General features: G+C 47.5%; 2 protein-coding genes across 6 annotated transcripts in view; one reads left to right on the top strand and one right to left on the bottom strand.

The window, feature by feature from the left end:
- Window positions 1-5042, top strand: part of LOC108052935 (mucin-2) — a 107442-nt gene extending 102400 nt beyond the window's left edge. For 2 of the 4 annotated variants that reach the window (XR_001769669.2, XR_001769670.2), the window contains exons 3-4: window positions 4399-4502; window positions 4565-5042. The gene's annotated coding sequence lies outside the window, so the exon portion shown is untranslated. Of the gene's footprint in view, window positions 1-1941; window positions 1962-4398; window positions 4503-4564 lie in introns of those variants that run through there. The other 2 variants (XM_044461314.1, XM_044461315.1) reach the window with 2 other exon arrangements.
- A 1045-nt stretch (window positions 5043-6087) lies between these two features.
- LOC108052942 (disheveled-associated activator of morphogenesis 1) overlaps window positions 6088-12789 on the bottom strand; it is a 45021-nt gene continuing 38319 nt past the window's right edge. For both annotated transcript variants that reach the window (XM_044460988.1, XM_044460987.1), the window contains exons 2-10: window positions 11113-12036; window positions 9665-10633; window positions 9420-9597; window positions 8664-9359; window positions 8378-8583; window positions 8172-8314; window positions 7958-8119; window positions 7734-7897; window positions 6088-7672 (exon numbers count right to left, since the gene is read on the bottom strand). In XM_044460988.1, the coding sequence (XP_044316923.1) occupies window positions 6768-7672; window positions 7734-7897; window positions 7958-8119; window positions 8172-8314; window positions 8378-8583; window positions 8664-9359; window positions 9420-9597; window positions 9665-10633; window positions 11113-12036 (4347 nt within the window). In that variant the 3' untranslated portion in view covers window positions 6088-6767. The remainder of the gene's footprint in view (window positions 7673-7733; window positions 7898-7957; window positions 8120-8171; window positions 8315-8377; window positions 8584-8663; window positions 9360-9419; window positions 9598-9664; window positions 10634-11112; window positions 12037-12789) is intronic.

Below are 12789 nucleotides of genomic sequence, written 5' to 3'. Positions count from 1 at the left end.
TTGTCTGATTCTTCCTATAGCGGCTCTATAGTCATCTTTTTTTTTGGAAAAGTTTCATTTAGATATTTTTAGTATAGACACACAGATAGACAGACGGAGGTACAAACGGACATCAACTGGTGATGCTGATTAAAAATAAAAATATTATGTTGGAATGTATCCTTCACTGCTTTGCAAACTTTTGCCTGATAATATTATTTCCTTTGCAAGATTATAAAAATGTTAAATTGTTATGTCAAGCTTAGCAATGTAGTTTTGGCTGTTTTACAGATTACCATTTGTAGGGCTTCTAATAATCAACCACACAAAATGGCAACTTCGACAAAGTGCATACGTGAAATCATTGATTTCCAGCCGCACAAGTGGAATCGTGATTAAATGGCAGACAAGTACAGGGGAGGTCCCAATGCCCAATTTTCCAGCTCCTTGAGGAGGCCTCAACAGTTTCGTTTTTCCTGCGAAAGTGAAATTTGCACATACACTCATTATTGTGGTTGTAAAGGGTTGCTCGGAGAGCTTGGATGGTAGTGTGCGTTATTGGTGCAAGGGTCTGCTGGGGCGTTGCATCTGTTCCGGCTTCAAAATGGGGTTAAATTGCACAGAAATCACACGTCAAACATGCCCCACCCCCCTCCACTACCCCCTGCCACCACTCCTTTCCCTGAAACAGCATCCCACACAAACGCACACACCCAGAGAGGGTAGCCGCTTTGTTTGGGAGCACTTAACACGGCGTCGCCGGCGATGGCGACATGCACTTGAGCCGCACAAAGGCCCACCTACCCCTCCACCTGCCTGCCCCAGCCCGTTCCACGGCGAGCGTTGTTGCACAGTTAGATGCCTAGACAGTCACGAGACAAAACGAAAGCGGGCGCGACGGTCTCTAACCCTTTGGTGCTGATTCCACCCCCAGCAAGCTCCGCGGAGGAGAGGCATTAGAGTGCCAGCTGCGCCGCGTGATGCGACTGCGGCTGTGACGCCGGCCGAGGCCGAGATTCTTGTCATATTGACTGTAGTTGCACCACCAGAAGCTGCAGCCCTCTACTCCCACCCGCCGAACCTGAAAGGTGTACAAGAGGGAAACAACGGGGGGCAGCGGCATGGGAAGGGTGCAAGAAGAAGCTGCAACGAGTATGAAACGGTGGTGGCTGCTGGCACTGTCTGGGTGTGCTCCGGGGCGACTCAAACCGAAGCCGAGGCCGTAGATGGAGCTGGATCTGCTGCCTGCACTTTTCTGCACTATTGAAAAGTGAATTGGGGTGGCGGCCGTCTGGGAGTGCCGAATGGGTTGCAGGACGCACGCGAGGCGACATGTCTGCCCCACAAGAGGTTGGCATTGCCAAGAAGGGTGGCGCGCTGTTCTGCACTGCGGAGATGCAAAGTGGCGATGCCACTGCCAACGTCAATGTCGCCGAGAAGCGGCATAGGGGTGTGGAAATGAGCATGGGGAGAAGAGGTAGCCTCCAGACGACCAGATCCGAGGAAACTCGAGAATGGAAAGTGAAAGCCCAGCTCACGATGCCGTAAAAGCCAATGAAATTTCGCTTAGGGTCGCTGCGCTCCATTCAGTGCCGCGCTTTACGAGACCTCCGCGTGTACAAAGCTCCAGGCCAAAACAGAAAACGACTGACCGGAACACAGTCAGAAATAATTCTCTTTATCTTTATCCTACCTATCCTAGGTATTACTTAAAATATTTTTGTTGATTACCTACCCTTTCACAAATAGCTAACTTTAACTTTTCAAAATATTGAGTTAAAGCTTGAAATAAAATCTACTTGAACCCAGTGTCAAAGTTCAACAGGTTTTACATTTAATTCTTGTAATTTTGTTTAAGAATTTGGCTATCTTTTACTTTAATTAACAACTGACAAAACATTAATATCTAGTTTCGATTTCGTATCAGATTGAAATTTCATTTATAAATGGTGATTATTTCAGTGATCGGATGGGAAGGGGCCAGAGCGAAATGAACTTGAATTAAATGCCAGAAACGCACTAATGTCCTTACCCGACTGGACTGGCAAATAACAAGTTTCCTGCTACACCACACCCACCGCCAGCCACTGCCGCGGTGTCATGTGCGGCGGTGTCAAGTTTTTATTCCTTTGTTAAGAACAAGCCCAAGTGCGCACGTGTCCGCTTCGCCGTGTTGCAGGGTGGGTGAATGGGGCTGCGATGCCGTTAAATTTTAATGCGCCCGTATCGATATGCGTGCATGGCCCGCGCCGGCGGAATCTATAAAAGCCGAACTCGCGTGTTTCCATTTAGCGATTTCCTCTAATGCAGCCTTTTTGCCGTAGCTGCGCAGTCGTGATAAGGCAATTGGCAACTGGAGGTTAGTTGCCGGGCTCAGGTGGCAGCTGCACTCGCCCCGCTCCCGTCCACAGAGACTCTGGCTCGCCTATGAATATCCCATGAGCTCACGCACTTGGGTATTCGCTCGTATTTTGCATAAATTCGCAATGTTGCGACATCTTATCAATACCGTCAAGAGTTGGTTCACGTCGTGGAGACCTCACAATCTAAAGATGAAGTCAAGTTGGCAGTGAAAGAACACGGAGCAGGTAAGCATGGATCTGCAAAAGTGATGAAAGTATGGCTTTAAAATTTTAGTATCTGATTTAAATTAATTATACCCGTTACTCGTAGAGTAAAAGGGTATATTGTATTCGTGCAAAAGTATGTAACAGGTAGAAGGAAGCGTTTCCGACCCTATAAAGTATATATATTCTTGTTCAGGATCACTAGCCGAGTCGATCTAGCCATGTCCGTCTGTCCGTCTGTCTGTCCGTCTGTCTGTCCGTATGAACGCTGAGATCTCGGAAATTATAAAAGCTAGAAGATTGGCATTTTGCACGTAGATTTTAGGAGTTCCTACGCAGCGCAAGTTTGTTTCAAAATGGTGCCACACCCCCTCTGACGCCCACAAGCCACAAGCTGTGGCCACAGTTTTGATGCTATTATGAAAATTGATGTGTATTTGTTTCGTCAATACCTATCGATTGGCCTAATAAAAGTTTGCCACGCCCACTCTAACGCCCAAAAACCCATTAAACGCTTAAGCCTGGCTAGCGCCTACGTTTCCGCCTTTCATGGCGCCATCTAACGGATGACTTTGGAACAGCTGGCCAAGGTGCTAATTCGAGCGGCGAAAAACATACAAGAAGGCATATTTATATTAAGTTGTTTAGCTGAGTAACGGGTATCTAATAGTCGAAGCACTCGACTATAGCGTTCTCTCTTGTTTTACTTTAAACTGTTGCATTTAATGCAACAACAAACACACAAAAAAACATTTACTCAGAAAAATTGTACGTCGATCTGTTCGTTTCTACGCAAACTAAGCTCGAATCGAATTCGTTATAAAATTTACAATCGACTGGCATTCCTCGCTAGAAAATTTTATTTATTAACCAATTTCCGTACAAAGTCATAATCAAAATAAATTTGACCAAATTAACATGAAATTGATTGTATAGGTTCTCACCTGCAGAACAAGTCATTTTCTTGGCTGTGCGTCATATTTTAGCAATGTTAAAACAAATGTTATACAAAATCCAGAAAAAAACAGCTCGTCCTTTCAGATTTTTAACCAAAATCCTTGGAAATAATGGTCAGATCTTGGAATGTCATACCGCTTTGAATTCGTTACAAAATTTCCAATCGAATGGTATACTCAGATCAAAAAGTTTATTTTTGGCCATATTTGGCAAAAAATCAAGTGTTACCCCTTATGAAAAATGCGAAAATCGGTCAAAAAATTAAATTTATCAAATCCTCCTGGAATCGATTGTGTAGGTTGCCAGCTACACGAAACAGTCATTCTTTTGGCTGTGCGTCTTATTTTGGCAAAGCTACTAGAAAAAAACCCTTAAAAAATATGTTTTGAATATATGTTTTTGATAGACAAAATCCAGAAAAAAACAGCTCGTTCTTTCAGTTTTTTAACCAAAACCCTTGGAAATAATGGTCAGATCTTGGAATGTCATATCGCGTTAAATTCGTTACAAAATTTCCAATCGAATGGTCAAAAAGTTTATTTTTGGCCATATTTGGCAAAAAATCAAGTATTACCCCTTATGAAAAATGCGAAAATCGGTCAAAAAATTAAATTTATCAAATCCTCCTGGAATACTACACGAAACATTCATTCTTTTGGCTGTGCGTCTTATTTTGGCAAAGCTATCAGAAATGTTCAATTCATTGGTAGAAAATTGTGCACGCAATACCATTTTATAGAATATTTTATTATAGTTATACTGCAAGGGTAGATGCATAAACATCGGCTTGCCAAGGTATCAATGGTATCAAACCTTTAAAAACAGCTTAAGACTCGAGCTTGGAACATATCGAATATTTTATACAAATTACCAACATACATTTTTTCCTTTTCAGTGTATGATGACACTTAAGCAAAGGCCACTCTTTGTACACAACAAATCAGGGTTATTGGTGAATCACCGAAATGAAATATTCGTAGCACCCCGAATCTGGACGTTGTGAGTTATCCTTTTATTTGCTTTAAGGTCAAAACGGATTTTTAACTCTTTAACTTTATCAGATTACTTTTCGGACCTGAAGCACTTTAGGCAACTGGGACTAGGTCCGCATTGGAGCTCAAAGGAAGTCGTCAGCAGGCAAATTGGGTAGCCAAAAACGGGCCTGTCTGCCGAGCAGCTGGAGCACTTCCGGCTACCTGACGCCCACTGATCTGCTGAGAATTTCCAAGCTCTCACTCAATTCACTCCAACGCCAGATAGTGGACGGCATCTTTCCCAGCCGCGAGGCCAGCGCTCGCCGCAGGTTCACCCACTTCAAGGACAGCTGTTCCACAGTTTTGGTGCCTCAGTTTTTTCGCGGCTCGTTCAGACGCCGTGACGGGCACGCCCAGGAGCAGAATCAGGAATTTGAGTGCGAGCACGAGGCCGCTCGAGGACACAATATTTAATATTTATTAATTTTTCTGTACATTATCTTACAAAAAAAAAACACAAAATAAAAAAAAATACACCAAATAAAAAAAAATATACCGGCCAAACCAAATTTTTTCCATGAAAACTGGGCAACTTCCCATATTGAAGTACCAGGCGAACAGAAATGCTTAGCAAGTAGCCAGCGCCCTTAGCAATTGCAATTTAAAATTTTGTTGCATACTTTAGGGCAGATCGATTTTGAAATAACATTTAATTTAATTTAAATTGCGCAGCCACCTGCTGGCATTTATGTTCGCCTGGTGTTTCAAAACCGACAAATTGAAATTTGCCCGTCAAAGTGGACCGCCAAACCAAACTTTTCCCATGCAAAATGGGCAACTTCCCATATCGAAGTACCAGGCGAACAGAAATGCTTAGCAAGTAGCCAGCGCCCTTAGCAATTGCAATTTAAAATTTTGTTGCATACTTTAGGGCAGATCGATTTTGAATTAACATTTAATTTAATTTAAATTGCGCAGCCACCTGCTGGCATTTATGTTCGCCTGGTGTTTCAAAACCGACAAATTGAAATTTGCCCGTCAAAGTGGCCCGCCAAACCAAACTTTTCCCATGCAAAATGGGCAACTTCCCATATCGAAGTACCAGGCGAACAGAAATGCTTAGCAAGTAGCCAGCGCCCTTAGCAATTGCAATTTAAAATTTTGTTGCATACTTTAGGGCAGATCGATTTTGAATTAACATTTAATTTAATTTAAATTGCGCAGCCACCTGCTGGCATTTATGTTCGCCTGGTGTTTCAAAACCGACAAATTGAAATTTGCCCGTCAAAGTGGACCGCCAAACCAAACTTTTCCCATGCAAAATGGGCAACTTCCCATATCGAAGTACCAGGCGAACAGAAATGCTTAGCAAGTAGCCAGCGCCCTTAGCAATTGCAATTTAAAATTGTGTTGCATACTTTTGGGCAGATCGATTTTGAAATAACATTTAATTTAATTTAAATTGCGCAGCCACCTGCTGGCATTTATGTTCGCCTGGTGTTTCAAAACCGACAAATTGAAATTTGCCCGTCAAAGTGGACTGGCCCAGCCCAATTTTTCCCACAGCCATATTTTCCCATCCTATATTTAGAATAATAAACAAATTGGAAGAAGTTTATCTTTATTATAATTTGTTTATGGTTAGGGTGTAATTATCATTAGAAAATGCTGAGGACGTGTGTCTGTGCAAACTCCTAATGCGCTCTAAAAGTTCTATATGTTCGATACGGGTACGCTACTGAATCTCGTGCTAAAAAAAATGAAAAAACAAACAATATAGACCTTAATTATGAACATGACTTTATGGCAGACCGGCGAGCTTCTTCGAACTCTGTAGCGATTCCATGTGCGAAAATTATGCTGCTGAGTGCTGCTTTGGGTTTACAGGTTTGAGTTATGATAAGCACTAGGTGTGTACAGATATAGAAGCATGTATGCCGTATGGTTGCCAAATACAATTTTTAAGGTATGCTATACATGATGATCAGCTCCACGGCGAGAAGATTAGTTCATAACATTTCTTTAGACTTTAAATTACAATTAAGTTTTCGTTTGTAAAAAATTTGGTTTAACGCTTGCAGTAGCCGAGCTTTAGATTATGTGCTATATATGTAAGTATATATAAATCGTAGTATATGCGTACGAATAGTAGATATAAATAATTACAAAAAGTGTCTTTACCATGTAAGAACAAAATACCTGCGCGCAATTTTAAAACAATACTTTAGAATGGGGTTGAAGCCAGAGGGTAAACTAACTAATCTTAATCCTCTTGACCTCTGCTCTGTTATTACTGGCGTCTTACGGTCCGTTCGCGCTCCCGCCCGCTTTCCTCGCGCTGCAGGCTGCCGTGACGGGGTGGAGAGGTGTGTCCGGTGTTGGCGCTTCCACCGTTAAGCACGCGCGCCTTACGCGATCTCTTGAACTTAGCCATGTCCTCGCCGAATACGTCGCCGGTCCTCAGGGCCGAAATGAGGTCGTCGAACTCGCCCTTGTTATCGCCGACCCCGCCTCTCGCCGGGGAATCCAGGCCACTGGTGGGCGAGCCAGATTTGAGGCCCAGGTTGCGGGCCACACTGCTCATCAGACCGCTCTTGTTCTTGCGCTCGATTGTGCGCTTCTTGAGCTCCGCTTCCTGCTTGGCACGCTTTTCCTCCTCCTCCTGGCGCCGGCGAAAGCTCTCGTTGTCGTGCCGCGCCTCCGCGAAGGCGCCGAGGAACGAGTCGAAAATGCCGAAGAACTCGTCCGGCTGCAGAACCGATCCGTCCTCGCCGAACAGACGCACCGCCCGGTCAAAACGCGTCTTCATGTCCTGGAACTTGTCCTCCAGCTCCGCAAACCGCACCGACGCCTGGGCGTGAAACTCGCGCATCACGGGCAGAAAGCGGTCACCTTGCTGGGCGGGACCCGAACTTCGATGGAACTCGATCTCACGGGCTACGTCCGCCAACCCGGTGCGCAGCATCTGAATGTCCTTGTCCATCTCTCCCAGAGAAACCTTCGAGGCCTCGCGCACATGCGGAATGTCTTCTTCCAGCTTTAGCAAGTCCTTGAATTTGCGCTCGATCACTTGGACGAGGTAGTGCAGCAGAGTGGTGCCCTTGGCGGCACTGGACTTGGTGTCCGCCAAGCGGTTGAGCGAGGCCAGTCGGAATCCAGAGGCGTTGCCGCGTGCCCCGCGGTTCATGTAGTTGCCTGGTGGAATACAAATAGACTGTGTTATCGAGAGTATTGGGCAGGTGGCAGTGAAGCATACCCAAGGCCAGGACCAACTCCAAAAGCTTGCGCAGGCGACGGGAACGAGCCACCTCACGAGAGGCCTCCATCACACTAGTGATGCGGGGGATCAGATCGTTGATCGTCAGCATAAAACGCTTCTTGTAGTGCAGACTTTTGAGCCGCTGCTCGTAGTGAGGGATTCTGGAAATCGATGAGTGTACATGAGATATTACCCTTACTAATGCCTTAAATTAAACCCACTTGGATATCTCGTAGAGGAAGCGATCGGCCCGTGCCAGGGACTCAATGTCTTCGCTGTGCTCATCCAGCAAAGCTCGCTCTTCCGACGAGGGGGTGAACTTTAGTAGCTGTTCGACCATGTCCAGTTGCAGTTGCTCGTTGCTGTCCATGGAGAGAATTGCTCTACAAATAGAGTGGTTAGTATGCATGGTTTGTGAAAAGTCATCTACCCTACTTTGATATCTCCATGTCGCTCATTTTCAGCTTGCTTAACAGGATCGTGCAGTTCTGCGCCCTACGTCCGTCGATCACCGACAACACCTTCTGCTTGGCCGACTTGCCAGTCACCCGCAAATCCTCGTAGGATCCATCGGTGGCCTGGGAAGGAAAGACGGTCTTAATAGCGAAGGCTAGGGATAGGAACCCCTGATTTCAACTCACCGACACGCCATTCTTTTGGTATGCTGAGAACAGCTTATCTATCGACTCCAGCTCCATGTTGTTATACAGCTTGCTCTCGTCTAGCTCGTTCCACACGGTGCCCTGAAGTTTGGCGTCCGGCAGTTTCGACCAGTTGAAGCTCTTCAACGGATTCGTTGGCTGTGGCACGTTTTTCTTTGGCAGATCCACTTTCGGTGGCGCAGGAGCTGTGGAAAAGCGTCAAATTGCAGTTTATAGGAGCAAAATTCACAGTGGTGGCTCATTTAAGCCTCTCTATACAACTCACCCATCGTTTGTGCCATACTTGGTGGCGGAGGAGGGGCTCCCGGGCAGGGAGGCGGTGGTGGAGGCATCATGGCCGGCGCCATGGGCGGAGGAGGCGGTGGGATGGCCTTGAGCATGGGTGGCGCCGGCGGGGGCGACACAGCCCCATTGCAGCCAGTGAGACCGGCCACTTTCTGGTCGTCAGGGATACTGCCCTCCGTAACCAGCCGCTCCAGACGAGACCGCTCCTGCTGCTCGCTGAGCAGACGGTGCTGTAAGTCCTCCGCCCGCATCTCGGCGGACTGCGCCCGTTGCACCGCCTGCGAGTGCTGGGCGGACTCTTTCTCCAAACGCTCGCGCATACGCGCCAGACCCGTTTCCAGGTCCTCCTTCTCCTGCATTCGCAGGTCGAGCTCTTGCTCCTTCTTAGCCAGTCGCGACTGCACGTCGAAGTTCTCGCGCTCCAGCTCGTCGGCCCGCTTCCGCGCTTGCGTCAGCTGCTCCTCCTTGACCAACAGACGCACCAACTTGGCTACGTCGATTTGCAGCGGCGCCACGTCAGGATCGTGGACAGGCGAGTCAGCGGCCAGCTTCAACTGCTTTCCTAAGTCATCCGGATCGGGGATGAGATCGCTACTCGGCCGCTGCTCCACCTGCAGCACAATCTGCTGCACCACGCGGTCTATCAGTAGCCAGTGCTCTGTGCAGTGACCCGTGTCTGTTGACAGGAAGTTGACAAGGATTAGATGACAAATAAAACATAAGAAATACTACTTACAGGGCAGCAGGAGCATATGCTGCAGGAGGGAGAGCATGTGGGGATAAGCGGGCGAATGGCTGAGTTTGCGGCGCAGGAGCTCAAACATGGAACCGGCGCTCTTGGTGTCCACGTGCTCCTCATTGAAGCGGCGGGCGAACTCCTTCTCGTCTTCGGCACGAACCATCTCAAAAAAGTCCTGTCGGGGAATTGAGGTCAAAGCATTGGAGGAAGGCCAGCTAGTGGAAGGAATGGCAAGTACTCACCAAATGCCTGTCCAGCGTCTCGTTCTCGTGCGTGCGCAGCTTATCGATCACGGGTTGGATGCCCAGCATAAGAAACTCGTACCTCAAGTGCAGCCGGAACTCGAGGTTTTCCTGGCCGGGTCCATAGTTAAGTACCGCGTTCACGAACGACATGAGGGCGGTCTTCAGATTGACATTTTCCCTGTACGCATAGGTCGATCGGTCTAGATCGTTGACGATGCTCTGGAAACGGGTTCGCTCTGTGGCGAACTCCTGGAAGTAGAGCATGGCCTGCAGCACCTTGCGATGTCCACCAGGCACCAAACACACGGCACCCAGAATCTCCAGGGCGGCGATTTTGGTGCGGATGTTGTCCGCAACCAGGGATCTGGCTATAGTGTCAATGGCCGTTGGATGAGCTAGCACGTGTGCCCGTCCCATAGAGTTGTTCATCAGCGCCTTAATGCACCCAATGAGACTGGTATGAAGCGGGCTGTTAGCCACCCGGATGTCCAACTGCAGCAGGAGGTCGAGCAGGGCCGGCAGCCCGTCCAGCTCCACAAATCGAAGCACGAAGCTATGCGTGGAGGTTCTCAGGGCGGTCTTCAGGGCGTCTACAAAGGCGGCATGGCCATCCAGGCGGTTTCCCAGCTCATGGCTGGGTGAGTCCTCCGGCGAGAGGGATATGTGCACCACCAGCTCCTTCAGTCGCTCTATGTAGTGCTCTGCGGTGGGAGGCTGAGTAATAGCCGCCGCATCTGGACCATCTCCTGCATCCAGGGGAAGTTTCCTCGAGCAGTAGATCTGCCACTTCTTCTGAGCAGGCAGGCTCAGCATCGCCTCCTTATTGGGAGCCGTCAGATCGAGCTCCTCCACCAGCTCCGCGAACTTCGTATCCAGCTCATCCACCGACGGCATGGGTTGAGTGGGCGTGAGCGTCTGAAGAGTGAACGCCCCTTCCACCACACAAATCTCGGGTGGTTCATCGTCCTGGAACGGAAAAGTTAGAAACAAAATTAGTGGCAGGTTACTCAAGCTTCAGCAGTGCGTTTTCAGTTCGATGGTTTCTTCAATTCTGGCCAAAGCCATTGGCCAACCTCGAGCTGAATGCCACACCAAATCAAAAACCTAGACTGCTAGCTCAGGAAGCGGTTGCGCTTGGTGAGCTCATAGCTCATAGTTTAGTCGCTGACTCAGCTTGGTTCTTGGGTCTCGAGGGTTTGGGTAAAATATATAAACTAACATTAAAATGGACATTAATAGAAAATTATAGGAAATTCACTAAACTAAACTAATTTAAACCAATACAAAGCAGGCGGTCAAAAATCATGAAATACATGGATAGCCCCTTGCCTTTTTTTGATGTACGAGAAAGGACTTAAAGAGTGTGGTTTAAGGTTCACAACACTCTTTGAACTAACTAGCATATTTGAAAGGGGGTTTCAGTTACTACGTTGACTATCACTTACCTTGAAGCAGCCGCACCACGCCCTTCTACCTCTGAACACCGGCATCTTCTTCTTCTGCTGATGTCTGTAGTGCTTCTGAAGCGGGGTCTCGCTGCTGCTGGCGCTGCCCGAAAGCCACTTTCTGAGGCCAAGACTGTTGGTGTTGCTGCTGTCGTTGCAGTTGCTGTGGCTGTCAAGATCCTCCTTCAGGCCAAAAGGATAGCCGAAGGTGTATCCTAGTATGTTGTGTGTGTAGAAGGAGCCGGCTCCGGTGCCCAGCCCATTCTCATGGTCGGACTGTGACTGCTGTTGATTGCCGTTGCCGTTGCCGTCGCCGTCACTGCCGTTACTGTTGACGCTTTTGACACTGTCGCGGTTGGTGGCGCTGCGTCCGCTATACTGATTCCAATAGCGATACAGCCCGGGAAAGCAGTTGTAGTCGCTGAGTAGGCCCTTCCAGTGCTCGAAGTCGAACCGCTCCTGGAAGTTGTTGGAAGAGGTGTCGCTGCCGCTGTTGTTGTTGCTGTTGCCGCTGAGGGGGTGGCTGCTGACGTTGCTGCTGCAGCTGCTGATGGGCAGGGTGGCGGTGCTGCCCTGACTGAGGTCACTACAGCTGTTTAAGCTGGTGATGGACACCAAGCTGCTGTTCTTGTAGCTCCCGGTGCTGGCTGTTTTGCTGCTGTTGCCGACGTCACTGGTTATCGTGATCTTGGTCACTCCAGCCGCACTGCTGGTAGTCGCAGTTGCAGTTGCTGCTTCTTCTACGCCCACTCCACCATTAACGGCAATGCAATTGTTGTTCACGCCGGTCACAGATGTGGTGGATCCTCCTAGCGCCGCCTTGGGCTTCTCTAGTGTGCTCGCCGAACTTGGTTGCAGTACCTTCGTGCTGATACTGTGCGTGTCGCGCTCATTGATGCATACTATGGGACACGCCTGTAGCGTCTGCAAATGGAAGGAAGAGATAGGGAGAAATAACGTTAGCCGTGGAATTCCGGAGTAATTGTCCTAACCACAATATATTGACAGCCCGCTGGTGCCAACTGACATGCCGAGGTGTCAAGCCAGACAAATGCCCGTCAGCAGCCTCATACTAAAGCAACAGTACAAACCAGCCAACCAGCCGAGCCAAGAAAACCAAACCAAGTCATGACAAGACGAGACAAACAGTCTGACGACTGGCGAAGACAAATGCAATCGCAGTTGCACACTCTTGGAAACTTGGTCGTTGAAAGGGGCTGCGGATGGTCTTTAATGAACCAAACAATTGAGGTTCTTAGGAGTCCAGTGACTTATGGGCAGTCTCATATTTTTAAGAAACGGTTTAAAGAATAGGCGAAAACCATGTTCCTATATTTTTAAAGATAATATTTATCACGGACCGTGACAATTATAAGTTTTATTAAAAACAAGAAACGAAGGTCACTTTGACAAGTCGAAGTTTATATGCTCTTGCAGCGGTTACAAAATAAATATTGTTTATTTCGATTCATATATGTATATGGTCCCTATAGCATATAATAGCTCTATAATTACATAGTTAAATGTAGGTTATTACATACTTAAGCCTTGAGTCTTAACAGGTCCGTCTCTTTGAAATCGGCTTAAATCTGGCAAAGTTAAGATCAATTATAGATCACCTTTTTACAAGACAAAAGTTCAGAAAGTTGATCAATGATAAAAAAAAAAATTGGAATG

This window comes from Drosophila rhopaloa, unplaced genomic scaffold (genome assembly GCF_018152115.1).
Source record: "Drosophila rhopaloa isolate 14029-0021.01 unplaced genomic scaffold, ASM1815211v1 contig_3, whole genome shotgun sequence".
Lineage (NCBI taxonomy): Eukaryota > Metazoa > Arthropoda > Insecta > Diptera > Drosophilidae > Drosophila > Drosophila rhopaloa.
The sequence above is the reverse complement of the archived record's forward strand: the minus strand, read 5'-3'. Positions and strand labels throughout refer to the sequence as shown.